Genomic DNA, 19,013 nt, shown 5'->3' with positions numbered 1-19,013 from the left:
ATTAAACCCTAGAATAATCACAATATTTTTATAGTTATGACATTAAAGAAAAAATAGGTCATAGCCTGTCTAGAAGCCTGGAGGATGCCTCGTTTACGGCACAGCTCTAGAGACTTGGACTGAATATGGACAAAACATTGAAGGAAAGTCACTGTAAAAGCGGAAGGAGACGTCCAATCCAGTACTTTACAACAGGGTGCCATGAGTGCTGTACTGAACCACAGGGGTAGAACAGTAGAGAAGGAAATAATTAATTCCTTTCAGAGTGAAGGTTAGAGGAGAGGGGAAAATCAAGGAAGGCTGTGAGGGGAAGTGATGAGTGAATTCATTTTGAAGGAAAAAAGAACTCCAGGCAGAGGAAATAATATGTAGCCAAGAGTGTGGTATGAAAATGGCATGATGTAGTCCAAGAAGTAGGCATGGTTTGTGTTGCTTTCACAGATACTGTGAGGGATGGGAAGCAAGGGGTGGGAGGATGAAGAGGGAAAAGGGCTAGGACTTGGGTAGCTTATCTAAGAACCAGAACTGTATATTCAGCTTAAAACACCATTCCCTCTAAAAGCACTGGAAGAGTAAAAATGTCTTTTACTTAGAGTGTTTCATGCTGAGTGAAATTCTTATTTTAATTTCATTGCTATTTCCCTGCCTCTTAACTGTCTTCTGAGCTCATGCCAGTTTTGCTTTCCCTCTTTTCTCTTGATTATGCCTCTCACCGGGCTCACTGGATGAGCAGAGATCACATCAGGACTATTACAGGAACCATTAGATCCAAGTGCCCTCAATGCCTTGCCCCTACATGTCACAACTCGCCTCTCCATGAAGCCCTTCCTCCCTGCCTCCCCACATTGTCAGAGGGCAAGAGTCTGTCAGCCAGTCACAGCTCTTCTCTCCACCTATGAGCTCAACCTCTTCACCAGCCATCCCTCTGGACCCTCGGTATCTCATTTTAAATCTCTCCATCCTCTGGCCCTCCATGTCATCAGCATCCACTCCCATCTCCTTCACCTCACAGCCAATTAATCTTAAAGAAATTTCTACTCATGTTATCTGAACTTCCTTAGCTCCCACTACTCTTAAAACAACAAAAAACCTCATAGTAAGTTCACTATTTGTATTACCCACAACCCAAATCAATAGGGAATATTTGCATATTACTAGAAGTTTCTGGGCACACAGGCCCATTTTAACTGTGTCCATCTCAACTAAATCTCTAGTAGAGACCTTGAAACTATAGGTTAGAAGTGATTCTTCATGATTTTGTCTTCTATACTAGATTGGAAACTGGTTGACAAGCAGTTGCATCTCATACATTTCTGTATCTCTGTCACTTAATACTGTAGTTGGGAATGTAATGGATGATCATTAAATGTGTATTGAATGAACAAGTAACTGAGCACAAATTTGCTTTTAATTAACTAGATGTCATATAGGTAATACTGTATTTTTCATGTAATGGGACATTTAAATAGTATACAGGAGTACCTTTAGGAATAAAATTTAGTTATATGAGTTTTGTCTATGTTTCAGATTATGTGAGGAATTTGAGAAGATAGCTGAAAAAGCTCTTAGCACTCCTCCAAATACAGCAGAACTAATGGAAATGAAGGTATTATTTATAAACTCTCTATAGTCATGTATTTATATGTAAAGTGTTTTTTTCCCAGATTTGATCATTATTGATGTGATAATACAACAACAAATCATTCTAAAAGTTAAAAGAGAGGCCTTAAATAATCAGTTACACGCACTCACCCCCACACATGCTCATGTCTGAAGTTTGGTGATTCAGGCTGGGCACTCCTTGATGCTTCTTCAGGTCAGTTGGGTTCTCTCAGTCAGAGTTGGGTCAGCCAGTTTGCAGTTGGATTGATTAGTGTTATTATCTTTAGCAGCTCAACTCTGATCCACTTGTCTCCCAAACTCCAGCAGGCTCGATCTGGGTATGTTTTACTGGTATGGTAGAAGAACAAAAGCAAGCCCAATTGCACAAATGCCTTGCAAGTTTCTGCTTTTGTCACATTAGCTAATAGCCTGTTGCCCAAAGCATGTCATGTGGCTATAGCGTCAGTGAGAGGATGCCACAAGGGTAGATAGTGGGAAAGGTGAAGTATTGGAGCTAATAATGCAGTCGTCTACAAGGGTATTTTTGAGAGCACTATTGAGAATCACTATGCTGGAGTTCCTGTTGTGGCTCAGCAGAAATGAATCTGACTAACATCCATGAGGACACAGGTTTGATCCCTGGCCTCATTCAGTGGGTTAAGGATCCGGCATTGCCGTGAGCTGTGGTGTAGGTTGCAGATGTGGCTCTGATCCCACATTGCTGTGGCTGTGGCATAAGTCAATGGCTATGACTCCAATTTGACCCCTAGCCTGGGAACCTCCATGTGCCGTGGGTGCAGCCCTAAAAAGACAAAAAAAAATCGCTATTCTGATAGGCATAAGCCAAGACTGTCTTGAGCAACCTGAGATACATGGTCACCCTTCATTTTTTCAGTCAGTAAATATTTAATTCTTAAGTAATATTTTATTTTGTTTTCTGTAGGCTTTCTTTGGTCAACATTAAAAATTTCTGTGGTAGTCTTGCTGAAAAATGTTTTGAGCATAAGACTTACAGTACTGAAAATATTACATAAGTCTCACATCATTTTTCTTGCTACTTCTGTGCTTGACATCTACCTGATGGTGAATAAAATAATATAAAACAGTTAATCATCATTTCGTTTTCTTCCTTTTCCATTCTTAGAGCATTAAACTTTTACAGGATCTTCTTTCCTTTTTTAGCAATCTCAAGATCCAAAATAGAACCCTTGTATTTCTAGAATTTTATTTATTTATTTATTTATTTTTGCTTTTTTAGGGCTGCACCCATGGCATATGGAAGTTCCCAGTCTAGCAGTCAAATTGGAGCTGTAGTGGCTGGCCTACACCACAGCCACAGCAATGCCATATCAAGTCATGTCTGCAACCTGCATCACAGCTCATGGCAATGTCAGATCCTCAACCTAATGAGCAAGGCCAGGGATCGAACCTGCATCCTCATGGATCCCAGTTGAATTAGTTTCTGCTGCGCCATGATGGGAACCCCCTAGATTTTAACATATTTAAACAAAACATTTTTTAAAACCCAGAAAAGGAGTTTCCGTCATGGCTCAGTGGTTAACAAATCTGACTAGGAACCATGAGGTTGCGGGTTCGATCCCTGGCCTTGCTCAGTGGGTTAAGGATCCCGCGTTGCCATGAGCTGTGGTGTAGGTCACAGACGAGGCTCGGATCCCACATTGCTGTGGCTCTGGCGCAGGCTACAGCTACGATTGGACCCCTAGCCTGGGAACCTCCATATGCCGCGGGAGCGGCCCAAGAAAAGTCAAAAAGACAAAAACAAAACAACAGAAAAACATGTAAAATTATTCAAAATGTTGTATAGGTAGGAAATTACAAAAGAAGTTCTAATAATTATGTACATTCAATTATTCACTTAAAAATTTCAAATCATTAGAACCAACTTACATATCAACCTCTAAAGAGTTCTGTTTCCTCTGAAGTATTTGTACTTGGATTGGGTTTTTTATATGTATGTATACATGTGTGTGGGAATATATATATATATGGCACTAGATAGGGAGATGAAAAGGGAAGGCCAGAGAATGATAGATTTAGTGATTTAAAAGAAGGTTAAAAGCATTTTTATTTTTATTTTTTATTTTTATTTTTTTTAAGGGTAGAGAGACTTTTTGGAGTGATAGAGACTTTCTTTCTTCCTTCCTTCCTTCCTTCCTTTCTTGTCTTTTCTATGGCCACACCCGTGGCATATGGAGATTCCCAGGCTAGGGATCCAGTTGGAGCTGTAGCTGCTGGCCTACACCAGAGCCACAGCAATGCCAGATCCAAGCTACATCTGCAGCCTACACCACAGCTCACAGCAACGCCAGATCCTTAACCCACTGAGCAACACCAGGGATTGAACCTGCAACTTCATCATTCCTGGTTGGATTCGTTAACCACAGAGCCATGACGGGAACTCCTAAAAGCATTTTTAAAAAGAAGCCTTTACTTCAGAGACAGGAAGGTGTGGGATGTAACACAGGGAAGGTAAACCCAGTTAGTTACAAGTAATTGTTAGTTTTCTCATTTCTCAATGGGGTAGCAGGTTTCCTTCAGTATTTCTACTATCAAGATATATAAATAAATTAATGTGTCTCAAAAGAGCTTTGAGAGAGCTACCTGTATACATTAACCCACTCACACATAGAGAGAGGTTTGATTTTGCAAAGATAGAATCAATACTCCCGCAAATTATTTTATTCACCTAACAATATACTTTCTCTGTACTTCTACTAAATAAACTGAGCTCTTATTTTCTTTCAAAATCAATAGCCAATTACTCCAATAGAGTTTATTAAATGACTTGTCATTTCACTCCTGTTTTGACATAACTCTTTTTTAACACTAAATTTCCATATGTACTTGGAACTCTTTCTGAGGTCTGTTTTGTTCCATCTTGTACTCCTGAGCCAGAACAGCAGCTGTTTAAATGACTGCATCTTTATAGTCTATTCTGATATTTAGCAGGCCTACTCGCTGTCATTTTCCTTTTTCATAATTTTCTTTGCTACTTGTGAATATTTACTATTTCAGAGACTTTATAGAATTATATCAAATTTAGTTTTTTAAAATGACATTGCCATTTGACTTAAATCGCATTGGCTTTCTATTCTAATTGGAGGAGAATTTACATTACAACATTAGGTCTTAACATGTGCTTCTTTATTTATCTGGTAATTTTATTTTTTTCCCGTTTCTTTTTTTTTTTTGATTATTTATTATTTTTTTTTCCCACTGTACAGCAAGGGGTTCAGGTTATCCTTACATGTATACATTACAATTACATTTTTCCCCCAGCCTTTCTTCTGTTGCAACATGAGTATCTAGACAGAGTTCTCAATGCTATTCAGCAGGATCTCCTTGTAAATCTATTCTAAGTTGTGTCTGATAAGCCCAAACTCCCGATCCCTCCCTCTGCCTCCCCCTCCCATCAGGCAGCCACAAGTCTCTTCTCCAAGTCCATGATTTTCTTTTCTGAGGAGATACGTTCATTTGTGCTGGATATTAGATTCCAGTTATAAGTGATATCATATGGTATTTGTCTTTGTCTTTCTGGCTTATTTCACTCAGGATGAGATTCTCTACCTCCATCCATGTTGCTGCAAATGGCATTATGTCATTCTTTTTTATGGCTGAGTAGTATTCCATTGTGTATATATATCACCTCTTCTGAATCCAATCATCTGTCGATGGACATTTGGGTTGTTTCCATGTCCTGGCTATTGTGAATAGTGCTGCAATGAACATGCAGGTGCATGTGTCTCTTTTAAGTAGAGTTTTGTCCGGATAGATGCCCAAGAGTGGGATTGCGGGGTCATATGGAAGTTCTATGGATAGATTTCTAAGGTATCTCCAAACTGTTCTCCATAGTGGCTGTACCAGTTTACATTCCCACCAACAGTGTAGGAGGGTTCCCTTTTCTCCACACCCCCTCCAGCACTTGTTATTTGTGGATTTATGAATGATGGCCATTCTGACTGGTGTGAGGTGGTATCTCATGGTAGTTTTGATTTGCATTTCTCTTATAACCAGCGATGTTGAGCATTTTTTCATGCGTTTGCTGGCCATCTGTATATCTTCTTTGGAGAAATGTCTATTCAGGTCTTTTGCCCATTTTTCCATTGATTGGTTGGCTTTTTTGCTGTTGGGTTGTATAAGTTGTTTATATATTCTAGAGATTAAGCCCTTGTCGGTTGCATCATTTGAAACTGATTTCTCCCATTCTGTAAGTTGTCTTTTTGTTTTCTTTTGGGTTTCCTTTGCTGTGCCAAAGCTTTTCAGTTGGATGAGGTCCCATGGGTTTATTTTTGCTCTAATTTCGATTGCTTTGGGAGACTGACCTGAGAAAATATTCATGATGTTGACGTCAGAGAGTGTTTTGCCTGTGTTTTCTTCTAGGAGTTTGATGGTGTCCTGTCTTCTATTTAAGTCTTTCAGCCATTTGGAGTTTATTTGTGTGCATGGTGTGAGGGTGTGTTCTCGTTTCTTTGCTTTGCATGCAGCTGTCCAGGTTTCCCAGCAATGCTTGCTGAATAGGCTTTCTTTTTCCCGTTTGATGTTCTTGCCTCTCTTGTCAAAGATGAATTGACCATAGGTGTCAGGGTTTATTTCCGGGTTCTCTATTCTGTTCCATGGGTCTGTGTGTCTGTTTTGATACCAGTACCACACTGTTTGGATGACTGTGGCTTTGTAGTATTTCTTGAAGTCTGGGAGAGTTATGCCTCCTGCTTGGTTTTTGTTTCTCAGGATTGCTTTGGTGATGCTGGGTCTTTTGTGGTTCCATATAAATGTTTGGATTGTTTGTTCTAGTTCTGTGAAACATGTCATGGGTCATTTGATAGGGATTGCATTGAATGTGTAGATTGCTTTGGGTAGTATGGCCATTTTTCCAATATTGATTTTCCCAATGCAGGAGCATGGAATATCTTTCCATTTCTTTCCATCTTCTTTGATTTCTTTGATTAAAGTTTTATAGTTCTCGGCATATAGGTCCTTTCCCTCCTTGGTCAGGTGTATTCCGAGGTATTTGATTTTGTGAGGTGCAATTTTAAAAGGTATCGTATTTTTGTATTCCTTTTCTAATATTTCATTGCTGGTATACAGAAATGCAACTGACTTCTGAATGTTAATCTTCTATCCTGCTACTTTGCTGAATTTATGAATCAGTTCAAGTAGTTTTGGGGTTGAGTCCTTAGGGTTTTCTATGTGTAGTATCATGTCATCTGCATACAGTGACAGTTTTCTCTCTTCTCTTCCTATATGGATGCCTTTTATTTCTTTGGTTTGTCTAATTGCTGTGGCTAGGACTTCCAAAACTATGTTGAAGAGCAGTGGTGAGAGTGGGCATCCCTGTCTTGTTCCAGATTTGAGTGAGAAGGCATTCAGTTTTTCCCCATTGAGGATTATATTTGCTGTGGGTTTATCCTAAATGGCTTTGATTATATTCAGGAATGTTCCCTCTATACCCACTTTGGCGAGGGTCTTGATCATGAATGGATGTTGGACTTTGTCATATGCTTTTTCTGCGTCTATTGAGATGATCATATGATTTTTGACTTTTTTTTTGTTAATGTGGTGTACGATGCTGATTGATTTGCGTATGTTGAACCATCCTTGTGAACCTGGGATGAACCCAACCTGGTCATGGTGTATAATTTTTTTGGTATGTTGTTGGATTCGGTGGGCTAAGATTTGTTGAGAATTTTTACATCTATATTCATGAATGATATTGGGCGATAGTTTTCTTTTTTGGTGGTATCTCTGTCTGGTTTTGGAATGAGGGTGATGGTGGCATCATAGAATGTCTTTGGGAGTATTCCTTCTTCTTCAACCTTTTGAAAGAGTTTAAGGAGGATGGGCACCAATTCCTCTTTATATGTTTGATAAAATTCACCTGTGAAGCCATCTGGTCCTGGACTTTTATTTGTAGGGAGTGATTTTATGACCTCTTCAATTTCATTTCTAGTGATCAGTCTGTTCAGTTGGTCTGTTTCTACTTGATTCAGTTTTGGCAGGCTGTAAGATTCTAGAAAATTGTCCATTTCTTCCAGATTGTCAAACTTGTTGCCATATAGTTGTTCATAGTCTTCTCTTATGGTTTTTTGTATTTCTGCTGTATCCGTTGTGATTTCTCCTTTTTCATTTATAATTTTGGTTATTTGGGTTCTTTCTCTCCTCTTTTGAGTGAGTCTGGCCAGGGGTTTGTCAATTTTGTTTACCTTTCAAAGAACCAGCTCTTGGTTTTCTTAATTTTCTCTATTGTTTTTTGAGTCTCTATTTTATTGATTTCTTCTTTGATCTTTATCATTTCCTTCCTTCTGCTGACTTTAGGACTTTTTTGTTCTTCTTTTTCTAATTCATTTAGGTGGAGGGTTAAGTTGTCCATTTGGGATCTTTCTTCTTTTTTGAGAAAGGCCTGTATTGCTATAAATTTCCCTGTGAGCACTGCTTTCGCAGCATCCCATAGATTTTGAGCGGTTGTGTCTTCATTATCATTTGTTTCAAGGTAGTTTTTAATTTCCTTCTTGATTTCCTCATTGACCCATTGGTTTTTTAGTAGCATGTTGTTTAGTCTCCATGTGGTAGGTTTTTTCTCTTTCCTTTTCCCATGGTTGATTTCTAATTTCATGGCATTGTGGTCAGAGAAGATAACTTGAGATAATTTCTATGCTCCTAAATTTATTGAGATTCGCTTTGTGTCCCAAGATGTGGTCGATTCTTGAGAATGTTCCATGAGCATTTGAGAAGAATGTGTCTTCTGCTTTTTTTGGATGTAGTGTCCTGAAGATCTCAATGAAGCCGAACTTTTCTATTGTTTCCTTTAGGACCTCTGTTGCTTTATTGGTTTTCTGTCTAGAGGATCTGTCCATTGATGTGAGGGGGGTATTAAGGTCTCCTACTATGATTGTATTCTCATCAATATCTCCCTTTATGTCTGTTCATATTTGTTGTATGTATCTGGGTGCTCCTGTATTTGGGGCATATATGTTGACGATAGTAACATCGTCTCCTTGGATGGATCCCTTAATCATTAAGTAGTCCTTCTTTGTCTTTCTTTATGTCTTTTGTTTTAAAGTCTATTTTGTCTGATATGAGCGTTGCGACTCCCGCTTTTCTGTCATGTCTATTGGCGTGAAATATTTTTCCCCACCCTTTCACTTTCAATGTATATGTATCTTTTGTCCTAAGGTGAGTTTCTTGTAGGCAGCATATTGAAGGTTTTTGCCTTTTTATCCACTCAGCCACTCTGTGTCTTTTGATTGGGGCATTCAGTCCATTGACATTTAAGGTGATAATTGATAGATGATTATTTATTGCCATTTGAACCTTGTGTTCCAGTTGATTCTATGGTTCTCCATTCTTCCTTCCTTTCTTTTTTTTTTTTTTTTTTGGTTGGATGGTCTCCTGTTATTATCTGCTTGAGTGTTTTTTTTTTTCATTTTTTTGCAAATGCAATATTTGGTTTTGGCTTGTGGTTGCCCTGTTTTTTAAGTATGCTAACCCCTTCCCATAATTGTGTGTTTTAGCCTGATGGTCCTGTAAGTTCAAACACTTCATTACTATGTTAAAATTAAGAAGAGAAACATACAAACAAACAAACAAAAGGGTTATTTACTTCCTAACATCCCTTGCCCACATTTTATGGTTTTGATGACTCTTTTTTCTTTTTTCCTTTTTAATTTTATTTTGTTTGAGGCCTGTTCATGATTAAATCTGTATGCTGGCTTATTTGAGTGACTGCTCTCTGATTGCAGTTTCCCTAGTCCTAGTTCTTCTTCTTCTTTTTTTCTTTTTTTCTTTTTTCTTCCCTTTCCTTCCTTTCTTTTTGGTTTAGAGAAGCCCTTTCAATATTTCCTTTAACCTGGGTTTTGTGTTGCTGTATTCTTTAAGTTTTTGTTTGTTGGAAAAAAAATTTATTTCCCCTTCTATTTTAAATGATATTCTTGCTGGATAGAGTATTCTAGGTTGCATATTTTTTCCTTTTAGCACTTTAAATATCTCTTGCCATTCCCTCCTGGCCTGTAGTGTTTCTGTAGAGAAGTCAGCTGATAATCTTATGGGGATTCCCTTGTAGGTAACATTCTGTTTTTCTCTTGCTGCCTTTAGGATCCTCTCTTTATCACTAACTTTTGCCATTTTTATTATGATGTGTCTTGGTGTGGGTCTATTTGGGTTCAGTTTGTTTGGGGCCCTCTGTGCTTCTTGTATCTTGAACCCAGTATCCTTTAGATTTGGGAAGTTTCCAGCGATAATTTCTTCAAATATATTTTCCATCCCCTTATCTTTTTCTACTCCTTCTGGAATACCTATAATCCATAGATTGGCCCACTTTATATTATCCCATAGGTCTCTTATATCGCTTTCCAGTTTTTTGATTCGGTTTTCTGCCTGTTGACCGGATTGAGTGATTTCCATTATTCTATCTTCCATATCACTGATTCGTTCTTCTGCATATTCATTCTGGTTTTTACTGCCCTTAGTCAGTTTGCATCTCTGCAAATGAATATGTTCTAGTTTTTCATTGGCTCCTCCTTATATTTTCTAGTTCCTTTCTGAGGGTATCTGCATTACTTTCCTATCTTCTCTTAATTCCTTCAGTATTTTTCACTATTTCTCTTTTGAACTCCAGGTCTGTCAGACTGCTGAGATCTGTTTCATTGTTGACTGTTGTGGGTGAGTTCTCCTGTTGGTTTGACTGGGGGTGGTTTCTCAGCTTCTTCATCTTGCTTGCTGTTTTCTTTCTCCTGAGGGAGTTATACTCTCCGTTATCAGGCAGTGTTTGCCTTGTCACTGCCGTGGAATATTTCCTGAGGGCTGGCATGTTGGTCAATATTTTTTGAGGCAAGTGTGGCTTTTCTGGAGTGTTGATGGGGCTAACAGGGTTCTCTTTGAAGCAAAGGAGGGCTTCCTGAGGGCAGACAGGACTGGGAGGTCCACACCCACGATGGTAGCAGATTTCACTTGGTCATGCAGAGCTTGCTCTGGTGTTTTTAGGCTGTGGGGTTCTTGCAGGGGGTTGGTGGTATTGGGCCCGTCTGAGATCTTTTCCCGGCTTGGCCAGGCTTGTTGCAGCTTTTCTGGGCTGCAGGGGGTCCTGCCTGGAGCTGGCAGTCCTATGCAGCTGATCCACTAGGGCACCCCCTGGGGGCTAGGGCGGGTAGCAGGGCCATTGGAAACCGAAGAGGCTCCTCCCCAGGGCAGCCTGACTCAGAAAAACCATCCGGGAATTAGGCAGATCTATTCACTACCTGGCTAGGCTTGTTCTAGCTTTTCTGGGCTGCAGGCCTTTTCTCGGGGGCTGGTGGTGTTTGGTGCTACTCTGCGGAAGTGTAGCCCCTCCAAAGGGCAGGCAGGCCTGTGCAGGGACAACCCCTGCGGTGGTAGGCTTCAGGCAATTGTTGAGGCCAGCCCTCCTGGATGGCAGGCAGCCCCAGGTTCGGCGAGAGTGTAGGGGGTGGCGGGGGTGGGGGGAGGAGATGCACTGGGAAGCACAGCTTTCAGCTAGCTAGCGGGCCTGTAAGCTTGCTGTGGCATGAGGGGTATTCCATGGGGACCCACCCCTTCTTCTCCCCCCTCCCCAGCACGGACGCAGACCAGGCTCTTTCCCAGGTTCCCTCTGATGCGGCTTTCCACTTCCCCGCCCCTAGAGTATTGCTCCCTTCCTTTGCGACAGCTTTGTTTTCTAGTCTCCCAGTCAGTCTCTGCCCCGTCAAATGGTTTCTAGACCTCCCAGGCAGTTTCCACTCCGCCCCGCCCCCCCTCCAGCCCGGGGACTAACCTCTGGAGCCGAGGACTCGGTGCCCAGCCCCCACCCAGGCGTCTCAATTTTTGGTGACTGTGCCCGTAGTTCAGATGGTCCGTTCGGTTCTTGATCGGCTTTTCCGTACTCCAACTTACTGCTACACTCTTCTCTGCATCTGGAGATTCCTCCGGTTCGTTTGATCTTTCCCCCGTGTAGGTGACTTTCCAGGGTGCGGGATCCCTTTCTCCTCCACAGTTCCTTTTCGGGAGCGCCTGTCCCGCTCGGATTCACCTTCTCTCACTCTCCTCTTTTCTCCCGTTCTGCCCCGTAATGTCACGAACTTCTTGCCGTTATTGGAGTTTAGGTTCCTCTGCCAGTGATTGGTTGCTGTTCTGTGCGAGTCATTTATTCTGTAGATGTGCTTTTTTTTGTTGTGTTTGTGGGAGAGGGCGAGCGTGTCCCTCTACTCCTCTGCCATCTTGTCCTCAGTTATCTGGTAATTTTAAAATGTCCTTCAATAAAGTACTGTAGTCTTCCTCATATAAATTTATCACATTCCTTGTAAAATTTGTTTATAGTTATATTTTAGTTTTTATAAGTAGGTATTGCAATACTGGTGTCTGTTGCAAGTTTGCAATTTTACATTTGTTATGGTGGTTATTGGATGAATTGTCTCCTCCACTAAAGTATAAACTCTCTGTGGGGAAAGCCCTCAATTGTCTCGCTAAATTGCCCGTACCAGGCACATAATAGGTGCCCTACAAGGTTATTATGAAAGAATAAATGATATCACTGATTGTATGCTTCTTATCAACCAGAAAACCCATATCAGTCTTTGGTTTTCCAGTGCTTTTATAGTGTTGTTTAATATTTCTGCTTTAGCCCCTGCTCTTTTAGTAAAGATGTTAGAGATAGATGAGCAGACTGCTACACTCCCCTGTACTTCTCATAAGACTCTATTATAATTTGTACAATATTATTTCCTTAATCTATTTTTTTCTTTTTATGGCCGTACCTTCAGCATATGGGAGTTCTTGGCCTAGGGCTTGAATTGGAGCTGCAGCTATGGCCTGCACCACAGCTATGGCAACACTGGATCCAAGCTGCATCTGTGACCTATGCTACACTTTGTGGCAACACAAGATCCTTAACCCACTGAGTGAGGCCAGGAATCCAATCCGCATCCTCATGGACACTATCGGGTTCTTAACCTGCTGAGCCACAATGGGAGCTCCCCCCACAAGTTGTTTTTTGATATGAGGTGTTCATTAAAATGCTACCTGTAATTTTTGTTTTCCCTCAGGCTTATATTCAGAAAGTAGAGACAGTCGATATGATCGAACTGGAACAGAGATTGGTGGATTCTAAAAATTGTCTTGCCTTCCTCATTGAGTGTACCAACTTTTCACCAGCAGATATTAGGCTAAATAATAATGTCTTCCAGTGGTATGGAAGAATGGATGAAATTTTTGATGAACACAGGAAAATCATTAAAGAGAAAACAGAACAATATCAAGAAGGCCTTAAGGTGGGCATCATAGATATTTTAAATTATTTCCATTTTCTGGAAATATTTAAGTGTTAATTTCTTAAGCAGTGTTATCAGCTCCTCTCTTTAACAGTTCATATATCTTAGCTCCCTCCTCCCATAAATCTTAGAAGAAGACAGTACCCATATTGGATCAATGTGGCATCATTTCTTGATTTTTCAAGCAGAAAACATTTGAATATGTTTTCCACAAATGACTATTAATAAAAAGAGTATTTATAGTATTGTTAACAGTTTATAGTACTCTTTTGAGCTATTGTATTTTCATTGTTCAGTGTTAAAATTCCCTTGGTGAGATGTGCCTTCACAACTCATAGTCACCAAATTCATCTAAGTACTCTGCCCAGGACCATCACTCTAGTGTTCAATAACTCAAGCTTTCTGTGTGTGTGTCCTGCATGTAAGATGGTTTATGACTTCCCTTGTCTATCTGCCCAGCCTCATCACCTTCCTTTTCCCTACTCCTTGCTCTGGACTTTTCAATAACCCTAAACAACTTCTGGTCCCTGCTCTCCTTCACCTCTTCTCTCTGGAGCGCCCCACTGACCTGCATACATGTCTGTCCATCTTGCAAAGTCAGTTGACTTTCTGGGAAGCCCTTTTAGTCAGACCTCCGTGCTGCTTCTCCTCTGTGCCCATGACACTTTTAACACAGCTCTACGGGGCAAAATTGTCTGATCATTATATTGCTATTTTCAGATCTATCTCCCCATTAGTCACTTAGCTCCTTGATGGCAAGGCTGTTCGCTTTTACCTTCTCTCCATTTACAGCCTACTGGCTAAAACAGTGCCTGATGCACAGAAACGCTATGAGTACTTCATAGCTGTTATCTGAATAAATGACACAGTATTTTCAGTCTCACTTTACAGATGAAGAGACTAAGGGTTCCCAGGTGAAGGTGAAGAGGTTTGTTTCAGGTTAGCCGATAGAGCCATTTTTGATGGCAATTTTAGCTTCTTTCTACCATACCATAGCAAATACAGTTTATTGGCAGAGTATGTTGTTTGGAGAATAAATTATAACTTAAAACAAAAAAATGCTAATTTTAAACTGTCAGTCTATAAGTCTTTATCTCTGTTTTACATTCAGGCCATTTCAGAATTTTTAAAAACCTATAGAAAATATCATGAATATTATTAAATGCTTATGCTCCAATATAATATACATTTAGAAGATTTCTAGGTGGCCCAGAGGTATGTATACTTTGTTGGAATGTATACCATTCTACAAATGACACATAATGTTGATGAATTTTTCCTCTCGTTTTCCTTCCCCCTCTGGGCCAGAGCAATAAATTGGCCAGGAAACGAAAGAAAAGAGGAAAGATGTCAACCTAGATAATATATAAAATATGAAATCCATTTTTGAATAACCTAGATTTGACTTCTGAATATTTCATTAAGAGCTTCTTTTTAAAGAGCCGTTTAATATGGAGTGCCTTACCAATGATAATTTTGTATGATTTTCTCATTAAAAAAACACACACACCTGTTTTATACTAGGATATAGTTTTTAGGTGTTTATATCTGGATTTATTTACTTATTTCTGATGAAGAGAGCCCATAGGACAAGGAAAAGAACCTTGGGACACATTATTTTAGCACTCTAATTGAGGAGATATCTGAAAATCAGAACACAGTTAAAGAAATTCTGTTTTTCCCCGTTGCTTGTAAAAACACTGCATATACTTTTACAGTCCTTAAAAAATTAGGGTTCACTTTTAGCTCCATACTAGATTATTAGGAGATTTTTTTCAAGTGCTTATATTTCATTAGTGTACGAAGGAATACCTTGTTTAACGCGTTCGTATTCATTTCATAAATGTCAGAAATTCCCTACATTGATGATACAAGGGTAAACGTTCTCTAATTTGTGAATTACAGGAATCTTGATCCATTGATTTAAATCCTGACTCTTAAAAGTTCTATATGTTTTGGATCCCTGTCATCTTCCAGATCATCCCTTTCTTTATATTTTACCAGTGATAAAATATAATAATAATAATTCTGATAACCCTTACAAATAGTAAAATCTTCTCTTGGTACCTAGGGAGTTTTGCTCTTAAAAACAGTAACAGCAAAGAAATTTTTTTTTTATTAGTTACGGTGTGAACGGTTTGTGGAGGAATTGGAGAGTTATGCTAAACAGTCAGAAGAATTTTACTCATTTGGAGACCTTCAGGATGTACAGCGATACCTGAAAAAGGCACAAACACTGAATGGAAAGTTGGATTTAGCAGCAGATAAGGTAGGATTTTAAAATTCCTAAAGAGGATGAATTAGTTCAACAGAAAGAACATTTGAATTTGGACTGTGTATCTACCTTTAAGAAATGGAGTCAAGTAAAAGAGCTTAACTGCATTGAATTAGCGATTAACATAAATGACATAAGTGGATTTTACAGATGTGCTTCAAGGCAGAGCAGCATTGCTGTTTTCTATTGGTAGTGATAACAGTTTAGTGACTTTCATCTTTCGTTTTAAAGATAGAAAGCAGATGGAAATATAACTCTTAAGTTTGATTTTGTGCCATTTGGTCATTTACATTATGTCATAGGGCCTGGTTACTGTTTTGTTTTCCCATCTTCATGGAAGCCAGTTTATATTTGATGGCCATATTTTTAAATTAAGCCCACTATTTTCTTCCATCAAGGCACTTTGTTTCCAATACCACTATTTTAGAAATCAGCGTTCTTATTAGAAGCTGGATAGAGAAAAGCCATACCCTTTGCCATGTGAGATGCTTGAAATTTTTAACTGCATTTTTTATAAAAAGGGGAAATATGAAAACAGACCATATTATGATGCTCTACCTTTTCTATATATTGCTAGATTTTGGGGATCTAGTTCAGGGAATTAAATAATTTATAATAATCAACATATTTGTAAATATGTGTTGAGAGAAATTAGAGATTTTTAAAAACTGATGGCACTGAAATTTTAAGTAACCTTCATAATTTATATATCTAGCTCACTCTTTTCAACTCTATAGATTTCTCCTTTATATCGCCCACATTCTTATAACTTTACTATAAACTAAGAGGAAATTAATGCTTTCTTTGCCTTTCTTATCCTACTTATCTTCAAGACCTAGCTTATCAACAGAAGCATCTGTGATTGCAGTATTTCAGCAGGCTCTCTTGTCTCTGAGGGAGAGTATTTTTTAAAATAATACTGTTCATTATGTATTGAATGTCTACTGCTCTAAGATATTTATTCTATTGCCTTATATTATTAAATAATTGGTACTTAACTCCCCAGCTGGATTACTGACTACTTGGAATTGATAGTTTGAAATATACTTTTTTCTGTTTTCCATGGTACCTAAGACAGCGATGTGTTTATTAAAAGTACTTAAGTTCTTGTTAATTACTCAACGAAGCTATATCCTCAGAATATGTAGATGGGCAGATACTTCTTTATATATATAAAGTTACTGTTTTAACTAACTTAACCAGTCATTGTTCTCTGGAAACTGTAATAAAAAAGAAATAGTAAAAGCAAAAACAAACAAAATGCATAGGAAAGAGAGATTACTGCTCAGTTTATCTAGTTATGACCTAATTTAAGTTTAATTTTAAGGCTTAATAAAAGGTTTGGGGGTCAAATTTGATATTTTGAAAAACTTAATTTCGAATATCATTCACTTTCAGAATAATGTATTTAATACTTGTCCTTCCAGATTGAGCAGTTTAATGCTGAAGAGGAGGCATTTGGTTGGCTACCATCAATATATCCTCAACGTAAAAAAATCCAAGATGGTTTGAACCCTTATCTGCGTCTCTATGAAACATCTGTAGAATTTAGCACCAAATATAGAGCTTGGACAGAAGGGCCCTATCACAAGGTGAATCCAGACCAGGTAGAAACAGATGTTGGAAATTACTGGCGAGGACTCTATAAGCTGGAGAAAACCTTCCATGATTCTCCAAATGCACTGGCAATGACAAAAAAAGTAAGAGCAAAGGTGGAAGATTTCAAGCAGCACATTCCTCTCATTCAAGTGATTTGTAATCCTGGGTTGCGCCCCAGGCATTGGGAGGCCATGTCCAGCATCGTGGGCTACCCCCTGCAGCCAGCAGATGATTCCACTGTCTTCTCTTTCTTAGACATGAATCTGGAACCATATTTAGATAGGTTTGAAGGGATCAGTGAAGCAGCTAGCAAAGAGTATTCTCTCGAAAAGGCCATGGAGAAGATGATTAATGAATGGGATGCAATGGAATTTGTCATTCTTCCTTATAGAGAAACTGGGACATTTATTTTGTCATCAGTTGATGAAATTCAGATGCTGTTGGATGACCACATTATTAAAACACAAACTATGCGAGGATCTCCTTTCATTAAGCCTTATGAAAAACAAATGAGGTAAAGTGTTTAAACCTTGTTACCAAAATCATCACTTGTATATAATACACAGTTCTTTTTGAAAATTGATTCTGTACTTCATACCTAATATTTTAAATGTTTCATTGTAAGGAATGAGAACTTTTATTGTTTTGGGGACAAGACCTAAAACTTTTGATGTCATCTATATTCTCAACAAATATAGTAGAGTCAGCCTCCACATACTTATTTTTATTGCCCACAGTAAATATGGGCATATTTATGACATATATATATATATATATATATAAACACACACATATATATGACTCAAAAAAAGCTCATGCCTATGAACATATAAACTATAAAACTAAAGATAAGTGATTTTCCAAACATACTAATTAGTTGGTTATAGATGATCCCTGAAAGTCTGTTGTAATTTCCACTCATATACATGAAGGATGGCTAGGTAAGTACAAAAGAATGAAACTATGATTCTAGTCTGGAATCTTAAGCATCTGTTGCAGTTGATTAAATCTGACCTTTATCCTGTCAATTTTTTCAACTTTTGTAATTTGTGTTAAGCAGTTTATATTTTACCTTAAAAAAATGTAAATCCAAATCAGACTGCCTTTCATCAGTGTGAATTTGCATGGCAAGAGAAAGCTAGCTGCTTGGTGGTATCGGCCTCTGGCTATTGATATGGCATCCTAAATTTGAGCATCCTCAGTTGTTGCCATTGGCTCAGTCTCTGATTGCTCTGCCTCCTGCCCAGCTTGCTCCAGTGGCTCATCAAGAGTAGATTTTGAACTTCCCTGAAAGTGGTATATCTGGATTCTATGTTTAGGGAGTTGCTGTTGTGGCACAGTGGAAATGAATCCTACTAGTAACCACGAGGTTGTGAGTTCAATCTCTGGCCTCACATGGTGGGTTGAGGATCCAGCATTGCCGTGAGCTATGGTGTAGGTCGTAGATGTGGCTTGGATCCTGCATTGCTGTGGCTATGACATAGGCCGGCAGCTGTGGCTGTGATTCGGCCCCTAGCCTGGGAACCTCCATATGCTGTGGGTGCAGCCCTCAAAAGCCAAAACAAACAAAAAGAGTCTATGTTTAAGGATATGCATAAGATCATTAGCTAGTGAGAAGTTTTCTTCCTTAGTCTGGGCTTTGATGGGGGAAGGGGGAAGAGCATCAGAAGAAAGCAGAGGCAAATTTATTCATCAACATGAAAAGAAAGGTATGTTAGAAAGACATTTAAAAATGCCTGGGACTTTTAGAACTCCTATATACATTTATTGGTTTTAATGATCAAAAGTTACAGATCACCACCTACAAATGATGAGTAATACATCAATCTACACATAAAGCCATCCCATCTCTAAGTTTTGTTGCCATTAACCATCATTCTTCTTTATGGCTATGTTGTATAGCATAGTGGTTACAGCTGTCTGGGTTCAAATGTGGCTCTGTTTTTCATTAGTCGAGTGAGCTTGAACCAGTAACTTAGCTCTATATACCTTAGTCTCTCTACTGGTAAATAGATAATATACTCTGGACTCCGCCTTCTAGGCATAGGAGCAAACACAGAGACCTTAGAACTATGCTTATAAAATTGTTAGTTAATACTGTAATTATAATATTCTTGATGAAATCAAGTTATCATTTTTGTGTTCCCTATTTAGAAATGATCTGATAATATTGAACACTCAAAAATGCTTCCTTCTTGGGAATGCCACACTATGTATTTAAATTTCTGTAGATTTTTCTTTAAATGCCAGTTACATGTTCTGAA

At 38.8% G+C, this 19,013-nt stretch overlaps 1 protein-coding gene across 1 annotated transcript in view; it reads left to right on the top strand.

Moving 5' to 3' along the window:
• Window positions 1–19,013, top strand: part of DNAH7 (dynein axonemal heavy chain 7) — a 275,667-nt gene that overhangs the window by 62,269 nt on the left and 194,385 nt on the right. The window contains exons 14-17 of the mRNA XM_047773110.1: window positions 1,528–1,606; window positions 12,651–12,875; window positions 14,998–15,144; window positions 16,578–17,263. Coding sequence (XP_047629066.1) covers window positions 1,528–1,606; window positions 12,651–12,875; window positions 14,998–15,144; window positions 16,578–17,263 — 1,137 coding nt within the window. The remainder of the gene's footprint in view (window positions 1–1,527; window positions 1,607–12,650; window positions 12,876–14,997; window positions 15,145–16,577; window positions 17,264–19,013) is intronic.

This window comes from Phacochoerus africanus, chromosome 3, assembly GCF_016906955.1.
Source record: "Phacochoerus africanus isolate WHEZ1 chromosome 3, ROS_Pafr_v1, whole genome shotgun sequence".
Lineage (NCBI taxonomy): Eukaryota > Metazoa > Chordata > Mammalia > Artiodactyla > Suidae > Phacochoerus > Phacochoerus africanus.
Note: the sequence above shows the minus strand (reverse complement) of the source record. Positions and strands in the feature narration are given on the sequence as shown.